Genomic DNA, 15,058 nt, shown 5'->3' with positions numbered 1-15,058 from the left:
CAGAGCACACTGATGATGTTGTGTTAGACTGAGTCGTCGCAAGTTGGGTGGTGCGGTGGCCCCCACCCTCCAGGCCGCCGACCGATACATTGCCGCGAAGCATGCAGGAATGCAGCAGTAGCCGGGAGGCACACAGCACATCTTTAAGAAAAAAGCCGAAATAAACATGCTAATTAATTAGGTGCCGCCCGGCACATAATTGTTGGGTCAGATCAGTGCTGATTTCCGATCTGCGTCGTCTCTGATCTGGGCCGACAATTATGTGTTGGCGGCACCTAATTAATTAACATGTTTATTTCAACACACATCAAAGTTGCTGGTGAACGTAGCAGGAAAATATTGAGTCAATTGAAACATTTAAATAAAAGGCAAATGGGGTCAGGCAGACAGAAGAATGGTAGAGCCGGCAGTTGGTTGGAACCAGATAAGGGATGGGCGATAGGCAGATGGAATTCAATGGGCTGAATGTCATAATTCTGCTCCTGTCCACATGGTCGTATTTGTGGGAGGGGGTGTGCGGGATAGTGAGGAAGGGATGGAAAAGGCTAAGAAAGGGAGAAGGATCCTAGAGGTACAGGGAGTGGAGAAATAAATGTGAAGGTATTGTTACCTGAAGCTGGAAAATTCAATGTCCATGCCACTCTAAGCTACCCCAGTGGAATATAAAGTGCCATTCTAGTTTTGCATTTGATCTCACTGTGGCAGTGAGAAAGAAGGCTGAGGACAGACAGGTCAGCAGAGGAATGGGGTATGAAAGGACATACAATAGGAAGCTCAAGATGGCTGTTGTAGACAGAGTGCAGATGCTTAAAATGGTTGTCTTGTCTGTTTAGTCTTGCCATTGTAGAAGAGGCCATATTGCAATCTGAATGCATTAGAGAGGTTAGAGGAAGTGCATATAAATCACTGCCTTCCCTGTGAGGCAGGTGGTCTAGGGACACGTGCAGCACCAAGGTTACAGAAAGTGGTAGAGCACAGGGAGGGGTGCAGGAAAACAGATGATTAGATCATGGAGAGAATGGTCTCTGGAAAGTGGTGAGATGATGTGTCTGATGGGATAGCATTGGAGCTGGCAGACATAGCAAAGGATGATGTGCTGGATGCAGAGGCTTGTGGCTGAAAACTGAGTACTAGAGAGGTCTATCTGTTCTGTCACAGGACGGGTGGGTTTGGATAGAGCATATGTGGAGCAAATGCACGTGAGTGGAAGCTACATTTCCCGATAGGTTTCAATGGGTGTATTTAATGTCAGAGAAATGTATACCATACACATCCTGAAATTCTTTTTCTTTGCAGATATCCATGAAAACAGAGGAGTGCCCCAAGGAGTGACAGTTAAAACGTTAGAACCCAAAGCCCCCCCCCACTCCCCCTTCCACGCGCAAGCAGCAGTAAGACAGTGACTCACCCCACCAGCAAAAAAAAATTTTAAGTACCAAGCACTCAAGTGTGCAGCAAAACATCAATAAAGACACAGGCTTGCAGTACCCCCAAAAACTACACATTCACCCGATAATTTGACATACCACAGGCTCTCTTTCTCCCAAATAAGGGAAAAAGGGGTGTCCCCGTTTTTCAGCGAGAGGGGAGACATAACAAATTCGCTGATTTATGATGTGGAAAGTCTGTTGTGTCACCTTTTCCGAATGAAGGTGAATAGTGGAAATCTTATTTTAGGAACAAATATAGCAGAGACTGAGTGAAGGGGTTTACATCCTCGCGTAAGACGGGTTGGGAAGGTAGCTGTCAGAATCCATAGGATTCGAGTGGATGTTAGTGGATAGTTTGTCTCCTAAGATGTAAAATTTCAGAAAATGAAGCTAAGTGACCTAATGGTGTTGCTGAATTTGAAGACAGGATGGAATTTGATGGAAAAAAATGTTTTAAATTGATGTGTTCTACACAAGTACAAGAAGCAATCCTAGTACAATTGTCGATGTAGTGGAGGAAGATTCTGAGAGGGTTGCCAGAGTCAGTCTTGAACAAGGGCTATTACACATAGCCAGCAAAAAGATGTGTGAGTGCCTGTGGCTACTCCTTTGATTTGTAGAAAGTAGGAGGAATCAAAGGAGAAGGTGAAGGTGGGAACACACATCAAAGTTGCTGGTGAACGCAGCAGGCCAGGCAGCATCTCTAGGAAGAGGTACAGTCGACGTTTCGGGCCGAGACCCTTCGTCAGGACTAACTGAAGAAAGAGCTAGTAAGAGATTTGAAAGTGGGAGGGGGAGGTCCAAAATGATAGGAGAAGACAGGAGGCGGAGGGATGGAGCCAAGAGCTGGACAGGTGATTGGCAAAGGGGATACGAGAGGATCATGGGACAGGAGGTCCGGGGAAAAAGAAAAGGGGAAGGAGTAAACCCAGAGAATGGGCAAGGGGTATAGTCAGAGGGACAGAGGGAGAAAAAGGAGAGAGAGTGTCCTCTGTCCCTCTGACTATACCCCTTGCCCATTCTCTGGGTTTACCCCCCCCCCTTCTTTCTCCCTGGGCCTCCTGTCCCATTATCCTCTCATATCCCCTTTGCCAATCACCTGTCCAGCTCTTGGCTCCATCCCTCCCCCTCCTGTCTTCTCCTATCATTTTGGATCTCCCCCTCTCCCTCCCACTTTCAAATCTCTTACTAGCTCTTCCTTCAGTGAGTCCTGACGAAGGGTCTCGGCCCGAAACGTCGACTGTACCTCTTCCCAGAGATGCTGCCTGGCCTGCTGCGTTCACCAGTAACTTTGATGTGTGTTGCTTGAATTTCCAGAATCTGCAGAGTTCCTCGTGTTTGAGGTGAAGGTGGGAAAAAGTTCTGCCTGGCAGATGAGTCTCCTGATGGAGGAGATTTAGTTGTGTTATAGTAAACACTAGGCTTGAGCTGATGATTTGTCTTTCCATATAATTTAAACAGTGGTTTGCTGAAAATTAACTACTCTGAATGTGCTCTTGCTACTTTGAGTATCTGCAGTGTTGATAATTGTAATGCAGCACAGAAATATACACTGACCATGTAACACCCATTCACATTAATCGACGTTTAATCCTTTTTTTTATTCTCCCCACTCTTCTGTCACTTGCCCTCCTACACCCCCACAGGATTTAACACTCATCCACACAATGGTCGCAATTTATAGTGGCCAAGCGACCTACTAACCCGCACTCCTTTGGGAGATATAAAGAAGCCTGATTATCCAGAGAAAGCCATTGTGGTCACAGAACATACAAACCACTTGGGCAGTACCTGTGGTCAGGATTAGCCTCCTTCCCTGTGCACAGAAGATAGTGATGATCAAGTCATGTCCTTGTCTGGTTGAAAAGGAAGGGGGGAAGAAATGAATTACATGCAATATGTAAAAATCTAGTATAGTCTTTTGAATAAAGGCTGATGTTTTAGAAATTGAATTAAAAGTCTCTACTTTATGTGGGCCTTCATTGCTGCATGATTTTGGTGTCTATTAATTATGTGCCGCTCGACACGTAATTGTCGGTCCAGATCAGTGCGGATTGCCGATTGCGTCGCTTCTGATCTGGGCCGACAAATACATCTGGGGCGGCACCTAATTAATTAGCATGTTTATTTCGGCTTTTTTCTTAAAGATGTGCTGTGTGCCTCCCGGCTACTGCTGCATTCTCCGCGAATCAGTTTCAATCCGTGGCCTAGGGGTTGGGGTGGTGGGACACTGGGGTGTCATCTCGTCGTCTGTTTCCATTAGAGCAGGCGGCTCATCTTCTCCTATGACTGCCCGCCTCGATGTCGAAGGTCGAGGTTCGTCGTCTGCTGTGGCTGATGTGGAAGGCTTGCTTGACTGCTGAGCCTTGCGCTTTTTTCTGTCATACAGTTCTTTGTAAGCACTCAAAGAATCTTGCAACTATCCCCTAAACCTACGTACCCTTTCAAAATTAAAGTCGTACTTTATCATCACAGCGAAAATCTCACGCAGTTGCTTCACATTCGTTTCGCTACTGCATTTGGTTTCAATTGTTATCCTTTCCTCTTCCAATTGCATCAGCTCTTCATCTATCAGTTTTTGGTCATGGGGTGCCAAAACCTCTTCAACATCATCTTCGTCAGCTTCCACAAGCCAAACTCATGTTGTCCTTACTTCGTTCACCACAATCAAAACGCTTAATTATGTCTAGTTTTACGCTAAGTGTAACACCCTTACGAGCTCTTTCAGGCTTTTCCAATACCTCAGAACTCATCTTGCAAATGGCTGCTCACAGGCACGTGTTTAAGGAATGCCGTTCCGTATCCTGGGAAGAGCGGCTGCTCGGGGCGTGCGCTGCCTTTTATCGCGCGCTGATTTTTTTCCTACCAGTGAAAACACCTTCTGTCAGCGAAAACAGGGTACTAATGTAGGTCTTTCGTAACAGTGAAGTTTCGTAAAGCGAACGTTCGAAAAGTGGGGGACACCTGTAATGACTTGTAAATCTAGGGTGATTCCTTTTCAAGTTATAAAGTATATCTTAGACCTTGTTAAATATTGATCAACAGGAGAAATCTGATGTATTTATTCTTGAAATTAGAGGGATGATTCATGTAATTAAATGGGAATAGATTCATAGGCAGGGTTATGAGGCTTGGCCTATCTTTAGATGATTAAATACAGGTTTCCCCCGCTATCCGAAGGTAGAGCATTCCTATGAAACCGTTGATAAGCCAAAATGGTGTAAAGTGAAGAAGCAATTACCATTAATTTACATGGGAAAAATTTTTGAGCGTTCCCAGACCCAAAGAATAACCTACCAAATCATACAAAATAGCACATAAAACATAAAATAACACTAACATATAGTAAAAGCAGGAATACTATGATAAATACACAGCCTATATAAAGTATAAATAATGTATGTACAGTGTATTTCACTTAACAGAATCGGGGAGATTGAACCAAAACCGAAATGTTGAAAAAAAAATCGGCACATACAGGCATGCGCACATACCAGCCTGCGCAAGGCTTCATGGTCATGGTAGTCTTTCTCGGGGTAAACACAAGTTTAAAGTGGGCGTCTTTTTTCGTAAAAGTGAAAATCCTCTTTAAGTTAGCAAAAACAGGTACTAATGTAGGTCTTTCGTAAAAGCGAACGTTCGGAAAGCAGGGGACCGCTGTATATTAAAAAGCATCAAGTTGTTTGTAATTAAGGGAAATATTTCTGAACAATGAGATTTGAAAGGTGTAGTGAGGGGTAGCGAGCCTATAATAAGCATGCCCAAAATGGCACACGCAAAAATTTTGTTGACACACTATGCCATGCTGCCCTCGATTCTTTAAGCCCCACCCAAAATTTAAAAAGATGAGTAATATTTACCTTCACTGCTAAATGAAACATTTACAACTCAATAGCAGTGAGTTGTTTTCAGAGGAAATGTCTCACGCTGGCTTAGAGCCAGCTAAGATGATGTAGATGATGTGCATAGCAATCAAAACAACCAGATACAAGCCGAATGTAAAATATTTATCATTGTTAGTATAGCAACAGAAGTTTCACTGAGTAAAAAGTGTTTGTTTTCTTTTCCTTAATCTTTTACAAATATGCCACAAAGCTTATTTAACTCTAACATTTATTATTTTATGAGCTGTAATAATACAATGTGGAAACATAGAAAAACTACAGCACAATACAGGCCCTTCGGGCCACTATGCTGTGCTGAACAGGTACTTACTTTAGAAATTATTTGCCCTCTATTATTTAGAAATTGTTATTTTTTTCCAATCTTTTGAAAGGATTAATGTTAATTTTTGAACACTTTTAAAAATATTTCATTTAATTCAATCTCGTTACAATTTTATTAATAATAAAACAATGAATACACTTAAGCAACAGGACTCATCCTTTTTCCTTAAAATCCATAATTATTACTAATTCACTGATCAATGATGATCTCTGCTCAGAATTACCATAGCAAGTGATAGAAATTTTTAAAAGACTATAGCTAATTTGGACACAAGAAGGTTACCAAGAAGTTTTGCCACCCTTGGTCTAGTATAATACTTAAATGTTTCAGTTCCTGATCATTTTGTGCTTCAATTTACATCACATAAATTGCAATACACCAATTTTAATTGTGATTATCTATAAAGTGCAAGTGCATTTGTTATATAATGCTCCGGTTAAGATTTCTACTGCTATGCTGTGAGGTTTTTTTTTGAGCAATTTCTAAAAAAGCAATGTGTCCTGTTGGAAAGGGTGTTTCGGCTTCAGCTAAAGATGAGGACCCATGTTGTCGACTTAGGAAAGTGTGTCAGCCAATCAGGATTGTGGGATGTGAGAGAAGTTTCTGGAGGGCTGTGAGGAAGAGTTTTCTGCAGAACAGTAGTCTGGTTTGAGGTCTTTTTGGTGGGAGCTGCAGAGCGGGGCACTCGGGAAGATGCTGCAAAATCCCATTGGAAAGAGAGTCCCCATTACAAGAAGTGCTTTGTACAGATGAATGTCTTCAAGCAGGAAAGGCCAATGCTCCTGAGAGAGCCAGTTCATTCGAGATGGTCTTTGAGGGAAGTTCAGAATGTGGGTGGATGCAGGCTGTGGATCCAGCACCTGAGTAAAGAGATGCATCTCCATCTACTCTAGAATGAGCTCCAACATTTACGTGCACATTGGATTGGTTTAACTGTAATAGGCCCTTTTATTTTTCTTTCTGTAACTGTTATTAAAGTTGAAAATTTGGTAAATATACTTTACAATTTTACACTGTGTGACCTGTCACTTTTGGGCTACCGATAACTGTGTATGGGCAGTATTCACATGGCATTTGCTACAATCCACGTTCTTAAGTGTAACATCCTAATTTTCCTGTTTGGTTGAACCCAAAATCATACTTACCCCAGACACGTATTGTTTATGAAAGGTGGCCTTCTCACTGCTGAGTCGCCTGGCTATTAGCAGAGTTAGGTAGTGAACCAAGGTGGTGTACAAGCCCTGAGAAGGTTGCAGTTATGATTTCCAATGCATATTTATGATTTCAAGCAAAGCCAGTATATTCATTGCCTTGCTGAAAAGACTGGTTCAGTTAATCATACTTGATCAAATAAACTTTTAAACCTATAAATTGTAGATGACTTATTGTTATACAGTACACCCCTGTTAGTTGAAAGAAAACCATGAACTCTTGTTAAGATTTCTTCCAGGCTTCCTGTTGCAATGATAGTATCTGGGGATTGTGGCTTCTGGTGTGGTATGCTGAACCATTTCTTTGTTTCTTTTAGTGATCAAGAGCCTCCATATTCAATGATCACTTTGCATGAAATGGCAGAAACAGGTAAGTTCTGAACTGAACTAAATCGATCACTGAATACAAACTGTGTTGAAAATAAAATAACTAATTCAGTGACTTATTGCTTAGAATGTACAAAATAAAGCTTTGAAACAAGACATCTCACTAATAGCTGCACTCATTGCTGTGAACCCAATTGAAGTTCATGGATCTGTCACTGACTCTGCATATGTCATTGGTTTCATTTCCTCCCTTAGAAACATTATTTGACTGATTTCTCAGATTTCTTAAACACCCCACCTCTTTCTTCGGATTATAGTCTCACTTCAGTAGCTTTCTAATGATAAAGCTATGATTTTTCCTGAAAATTATGAAGTAAAAATTGCATTAATTTTTTGAAAAATAATAGCAAAACAAAGTTTATAAATAATTGATTGAAATTGTAGTATTTTTAACTTATATGAAATTTTACAGTTTAGAAAGACCAGTTGAGTGTTTTTAAATCCTTGGATCATTCCAATTTTTAACTTTTATATTCATTTCCACACATAATTATCTAGCCTCCATGTCAATGCAACTGATATTCTCAACCATTTTGTGTGGAAGGGCATTTATTTGAGAATGAAGTTTAAGCCAATTTAAATGCTTTTAGAAAAAAATGTATTGATTTGAACTGAAATACGTGTGTTTATATGTCTAACAGAATATGTTTGGCCCACATTGCCAATTTAGAACATGGGGCTTTATCTTATGATATATACTTCTAGTGCTGAAAGTAGGGTTTGTTTTACTCTGGAAATTTGAAAACTTTAAAAAAAAATTAACGCTCAGTGTAAGTGGCCTTCCTTTCAGTAGAGCTGCATACAATTTGTAATTTCGATAATATTGTTTGTATGATACAAAGCCATGATAACTGGAATGATTCTGGGTTTGATGATTACTTATTGGTGAAATTGAGTTAAAAACAAGTGCAAGTGGTTAAAATGAATGAAACACACCCATTGCTGCGATGGGTGGAACTTTCTCCTGCTCTGGGTTAGATGGTTGATTTTTGAAAAATGAGGGCATTTCCAGGCAGTTGTAACATTTCTTTAAAAAAATCAGGTATGTATTGCCTGATTTATGGTTTGTTGTCTTGAATTGCTAGAGTAGCGTTTTAAATAAAATTGAATAACATACAATGCCACTTGAGGCAATAATTAAGAGGCTACTGCACTGACTTGAGATTGCAGTCCAAAGTAGTTTAAACCACACAAGGACAAATGGTTTCCTTCCTGAAACAACGCAATTCAAACAAGCTGAGTTTACAGTTTTTTTTCATGAGACCACAAGATACAGGAGCAGAATTACGCTGTTTTCCCATCAAGCCTGCTTGGCCATTTCATCATGGCTGATTCATTTTCCCTCGGCTCCAATCTCCTGGCTTCTTCATGTATCCCTTCATACCCAGACTAATCAAGAATCTATCAACCTCTGCCTTAAATATAACCAGTCACCTATGGCAACGAATTCCACAGATTCACCACTCTCTGCCTAAGAAATTCCTCCTCGTATCCATTCTAAAAGGACACCCCCCTATTCTGAGGCTGTCTCTTGTGTTCTTGGACTCTCCCACCATAGGAAACATCCTCTCCACATTCACTCTATCGAGGTCTTTCAACATTCAATAGGTTTCAATTGGATCACCCCTCAGTCATTTGAATTCCAGTGAGTATAGCCCCAGAGCCTTCAAAGGCAGTTATATATGACAAGCCGTTTAAACCTAGAATAATTTTTGTGAACCTCCTTTGAACCCCCTCCAGTGTTGGCACATTCTTTTGAAGTTAAGGGACCCCAAATTGCTCCAAGTGAAGCCTCACCAGTGCTTTACAAAGCCTCATCATTACATTCTTGCTGTTATTTTCTAGTCCTTTTGAAATGAATGCTAACATTACCCTTGCCTTGCTCACCACACACTCAACCTGCAAATTAACCGTTAGGGAATCCTGCACAAGGAGTCCCCTAATCCATTTGCACCTCAGATTTTTAAAATAGTTTATGCTTTCATTTCTTCTACCAAACTGCAGGGCCATGCAATTCCCAACACTATTCCATCTCTTTGCCCATTCTCCAGATTTGTCTAAGTCCTTCAGTAGCTGCTCTACTTCCTCAAAACTACTTGACCCCCACCTGTTTTCGTGTCATCTGCAAACTTTGCAACAAAGCCATCAATTCATTCATCCATATCATTGACATATAGCATAAAAAGAATTGGTCCCTACCCAGATGCTTGTGGAACACCACTAGTCACCAGCAGCCAACCAGAAAAACCTCCCTTTGTTCCCACTCTTTGCCTCCTGCCAATCAGCCACTGCTTTACCTATGTGAGTGTCTTTCCTGTAATACCATGGCTCTTAACTTGTTAGGCAGCTTTATGTGTGACATTTTGTCAAAGGCCTTATGAAAATCCAAGTACTCAACCTCCACTGATTCTACTTTGTCTAACCTGCTTGTTATTTTTTCGAAAGAATTCCAACAGATTTGTCAGGCAAATTTTTTTCCCTTCAGGAAACCATGCTATAACTATGGTCTATTTTATCATGTGCCTCTACATACCCCAAAACCACATCCATAACAAATGATTCCAACATCTTCCCAACCATTGAGGTCAGACTAACTAGCCTATAATTTCCTTTCTTCTGCCTCTTGCCCTTGAAGAGTGAAGTGACATTTGTGATTTTCCAGTCTTCCGGAACCATTCCAGAATCTAGTGATTCTTGAATGATCATTGCTAATGCCTCCGCAATTTCTTCAGCCACCTTCTTCAGAACCCTGGAGTGTACACCATCTGGTCCAGGTGACTTATCTACCATCAGACCTTTTAGTTTCCCAAGTACATTTTCTGTAGAAATGACAACTTCACACACTTCTGCTCCCTGACACTCTCAAACTTCTGGCATACTGCTAGTGTCTTCCACGGTGAAGACTGATGCAAAATTCTTACTCAGTTTATCTACTATTTCCTTGCCCATCATTACCTCTTCAGCATCAATTTCCAGGGGCTGATATCCACTCTCGCCTCTGTTTTATACTTCAGATATCTGAAGAAACTTTTGACATTCTCTTTCATATTTAATGTTATAATTTACATTATTGGCTGGCTTACTTTCATATTCCATCTTGCCCTTTTTTAGTTGCCTTCTGTTAGCTTTTAAAAGCTTCCCAATCCTCTAACTTCCCACTAATTTTTGCTCTATGATATACCCTCTCTTTGGCTTTTATGTTGGCTTTGACTTCTCTTGTTAGCCACGGTTGTGTCATCTTGCCTTTAGAATACTTCCTCCTCTTTGGGATGTATATATCCTGTGGTCTCTGAATTGCTTCCAGAAATTGCAGCCATTGCTGCTCTGCTGTCATCCCTGCCAGTTTTCTTTTCCAATTAGTTTTAGCCAACTCCTCTCTTGTGCTTCTGTAATTCCCTTTACTACACTGTAATACTGATACATCTGACTTTAGCTTCTCCTTCTCAAATTTCAGGGTGAATTCAATCATATTATGATCACTTACCCCAAAGGGTTCTTTTACCTTAAGCTCTCTAATCAATTACAGTTCATTGCGCAACAACCAATCCAGAATAGCTGGTCCCCTAGTGGTCTCAACCACAAGCTGCTCAAAAAAAACCGTCTCATAGGCATTCTAGAAATTCCTGTTCTTGGAATCCAGCACCAACCTGATTTTCCCAATCTACCTACATATTAATATCCCCCATGACTATTGTAACAATGCTGTTTTGGCATCCATGTTCTATATTCCATTGTAATTTGTAGATTACATCCTTATTGCTGTTTGAGGGTCTATTTATAACATCAATCAGGGTCTTTTTACCCTTGCAGTTCCTTAATTCTATCCACAACAATTTTACACCTTCCGACCCTGTGTCACCTCTTTTTAATGATTTTATTTTATTTTTTTTAACCAACAGAGCCATACCTCTTCTTCTGCCTGCCTACCTGTCCATAAGACATAGGAGCAGAATTAGCTCATTCAGCCCGTCGTGTCTGCTCTGCCTTTCCATCATGGCTGATCCCGGATCCCACTCAACCCTGTACACCTGCCTTCTTGGCATATCCTTTGATAAGATACAATGTGTATCCTTGTATATTAAGCTCCCAGCTATAATCTTCTTACAGCCATGATTCAGTGATGCCCATAACATCATTCATGCAATCTGTAACTGCTACAAGTTCATCTACCTTATTTCGTTGTTGGATCTTTGTTTAATTTCTGATCCTTGGGGTTCATTTGGGAGTCAAAAATGGCGATCTGGGCCAATTACGTGTGGGGCGGCACCTAATTAATTAGCATGTTTATTTCGGCTTTTTTCTTAAAGATGTGCAGTGTGCCTCCCGGCTACTGCTGCATTCTCTGCGAATCGGTACAGTATCTGTCCGCGGCCTGGGTGTTGGGGTGGTGGGACACTGGGGTGTCATCTTGTCGTCTGTTTCCATTAGAGCAGGCAGCTCATCTTCTCCTATGACTGCCCGCCTCGATGTCGAAGGTCGAGGTTCGTCGTCTGCTGTGGCTGATGTGGAAGGCTTGCTTGACTGCTGAGCCTCGCGCATTTTTCTATCATACAGTTCTTTGTAAGGACTCAAAGAATCTTGCAAATATCCCCTAAACCTACATACTCTTTCAAAATTAAAGTCGTACGTTATCATTACTCATTCAGTTTCGATTGTTATCCTTTCCTCTTCCAATTGCATCAGCTCTTCATCTATCAGTTCTTGGTCATGGGATGCCGAAACCTCTTCAACATCTTCTTCGTCAGCTTCCACAAGCCAAACTCACTTTGTCCTTGCTTCGTTCACCACAATCGAAACGCTTAATTATGTCTAGTTTTACGCTAAGTGTAACACCCTTACGAGATCTTTCAGGCTTTTCTGATACCTTAGAACTCATCTTGCAAACGACTGCTCACAGGCTCGTGTTAAAGCAACACTGGCGAGAATGCCGTTCCGAATCCGGGGAGGGCGGCTGCTCGGGGCGCGCGCTGTTTTTTATCGCGCGCTGAATTTTTTTCGTAACAGTGAAAACGCCTTCTGAAAGCAAAAACAGGGTACTAATGTAGGTCTTTCATAACAGTGAGGTTTCGTAAAGCGAACGTTTGAAAAGCTGGGGACACCTGTACCACTTTCTGCCAGTGAGTGTGAAAAATACATGAGATTGTTAAGTATAAATTTTATCAAAAGTAATATAAAAAGCAGTGGTATCCAACACCGTATACTGTGTGCATTCAAATATAATACCTTCAATACTGTATTCACCCTTTTGATTTAGTCCATCTTTTACATTGCAGCTGATCCTGTTGATTGCAATTTTGCCCTATTACCAGCCTCATCTTGCTGGGAGTCTCACTGCACACTGCCTCTGTTTGTAAACCAACTACCTCTTCCTCAGTTCTATCACTCAGGGTCCCATCCCCCTGTCAAATTAGTTTAAACCCTCCTGAGCAGCTGTAGCTCACCTGCCCACAAGGATATTGGTCCCCCTCAGGTTCAGGTGTAACCTGCCCCCTTTGTAAAGGTGGTACTTTCCCCAGAGGAGATCCCAATGATCTATAAATCTGAGCCCCTGTTCCCTGCACCAGTTCCTCATCCACACATTCATCTGACAAATCATCCTATTCTTGCTCTTACTGGTGCATGGCACAGGTAGCAGTTCAGAGTTTACTATCCTGGAGGTCCTGTTTTTTCAGCTCTCTACGGAGCTCCCTAAAACCTCTCTTCAGGACCTCCTCACCTTGTCTACTTAGATCGTTGGTTCACTTGTGTCACTTCTGCAACATAGTAAATCTGTACCAAAGACTTGATTTTCTCTGCTAGGAGAAAATTGTGTGCTTTTGCCTCCCACTCCACTACTGTTCTTCTCATTAATCCATTGACCTTATTCTGAGAACCTAGTTTTATTTGTCCATTCCTTATATTATCTAATCTGAAACTCACTTTGAGTGTTTAAACTCAACACTTCAGGTTTCTGTGTGAATAAACAGATAGGCTTCCAGGTGTCAATCACTTGTAGCTCTTATGTTAGCAGTAGAAGAGCAAGTATTCAAAGATAATTTAAACTTCATATCTCATTCAAGATGCTCTGATAGCATCATAAATTGAGTTTCATATTACTCCCATGTATATTGTGGAGAAATCTGTAAGATGGAAGTTTAGAACATATTTTTTCCATGAGATTTGAGATTACTTCAACTAGCTGTAGTAAGTTCCACAAGCTGAGTAGTTTGTCACTTGCCCACATTTAAACATTGAAAACTGTTTTGTGAATGGGTAGTTGACATCAAGATTCATACCTGACAATGTAGGCGCCACAGTATCAAACCAGTTAGCATGATGCTTTGACAGCTCGGGGCGTTCTGGAGTTCAGGGTTCAGTTATGGTTTTGGCCTATAAGAAGTTCTCTTGTGAACTGCATGGGTTTCTTCTGGGTACTCCAGTTTCCTTCTGCAGTCCAAAGATGACAACTGGTTAGTGGGTTAATTGGACATTGTAAATTGTCCTGTGATTTGGAGAGTATTAAATAGATGGGTGGCTGGGTGGTGAGGCTTGTAGGGCTGGAAAGGTCTATTCTGTGCTGTATTTCTAAATAAAATACATACTTGCTTACAGTTGCATTAATTGCAGTGGTTAGACACTAATATTTGGAGCTACTTTTTTGCCTTTTTTAATTTGTTAACCGTATGGTTTGTACCATTGAGCATATGCAGTCTATCTGTAGTCCAGTTAATTAAAACTTGAACTGCAAGTGTTGGAGTAAATAATGACCAAATATTTGAGGTTTCTGTAATATGCTTTAAGTATTAATTAACCAAGCAGAAGGACAAGTGCCAGGCAACACACACAAAAGTTGCTGGTGAACGCAGCAGGCCAGGCAGCATCTCTAGGAAGAGGGGTACAGTGGTCGTTTCGGGCCGAGCCCCTTCGTCAGGACAAGTGCCAATTTAGGTTTGGAAGCTTTTCCCTGTTTTGTCCATAATCGCCAGTGTAGGATACGCAAGACTAAGCTGACTGGAATTCTACTTCTAATAATGGGAAAAAACTTAAAAATCTTGTGCCAGCCCAGGTTTTATTGGTTTTTATTTTTAACCTTCCCTCTTTAGAGCTTTCCTTTTGAAGCTGTCAAGCAAAATGTTTAATTTTGAACTTCTAATTGATAAGTAGGATGACAGCAATGATCACAAATAGGAGTGTGCACTGTTCTAGTAACATATAAAATTGATGTTCAAAATCTGATTTTAAGGTTTTCCTATCTAATTTTAAGGTTGAAAGAATTGTGCCACATGTGAAAATCTACCTGCAATTGTTTGGATTTAATAGACATAATAGAGCATGTTGATAAGTGGTGTGGGTTTAATAAATTGTAGTGGAGATTCTTGTGCATCTTTATAGTGCACATTACCAGTTTGAACAGTGGTGTAGATTCTCGCAGACATTCATAAACAGTGAACATTTGCAAAAAACCTTTGTTGTTGGTACAAATGGCAAACAGGTTTATGCGCAATGTTACTTGGCTTTTATTTTCTTTAGGACATTGAGAAGAAAGTGTCCCTGACTTGGTCATTCCCAGAATCTCTTCAATTCTGGTGTTCTGAGTTTATGTATGTACTAATGAGGTGTAGAGTATTGGTTGTGTTAATCTGGTTTAATGGGTCGAAATGGGCCAGATGTGTAGACTAGCTAAGAACAAGATAAAACCTGCGGATGCTGGAAATCTGAACAACACACACAAAATGCTGGAGGAACTCTGCAGGCCAGGCAGCATTTAGGAAAAGAGTACAGTCGACGTTTTGGGTTGAAACCCTGGGCCCGAAACGTTGACTG

The 15,058-nt window shown here is 41.0% G+C and overlaps 1 protein-coding gene across 1 annotated transcript in view; it reads left to right on the top strand.

Moving 5' to 3' along the window:
* The window catches only part of rspry1 (ring finger and SPRY domain containing 1), a 71,781-nt gene that overhangs the window by 19,486 nt on the left and 37,237 nt on the right, over positions 1-15,058 (top strand). Inside the window, exon 2 of the mRNA XM_063066737.1 lies at positions 7,186-7,238. Coding sequence (XP_062922807.1) covers positions 7,186-7,238 — 53 coding nt within the window. The remainder of the gene's footprint in view (positions 1-7,185; positions 7,239-15,058) is intronic.

This window comes from Mobula hypostoma, chromosome 14 (genome assembly GCF_963921235.1).
Source record: "Mobula hypostoma chromosome 14, sMobHyp1.1, whole genome shotgun sequence".
NCBI classification, from domain to species: Eukaryota; Metazoa; Chordata; class Chondrichthyes; order Myliobatiformes; family Myliobatidae; genus Mobula; species Mobula hypostoma.
The sequence above is the reverse complement of the archived record's forward strand: the minus strand, read 5'-3'. Positions and strand labels throughout refer to the sequence as shown.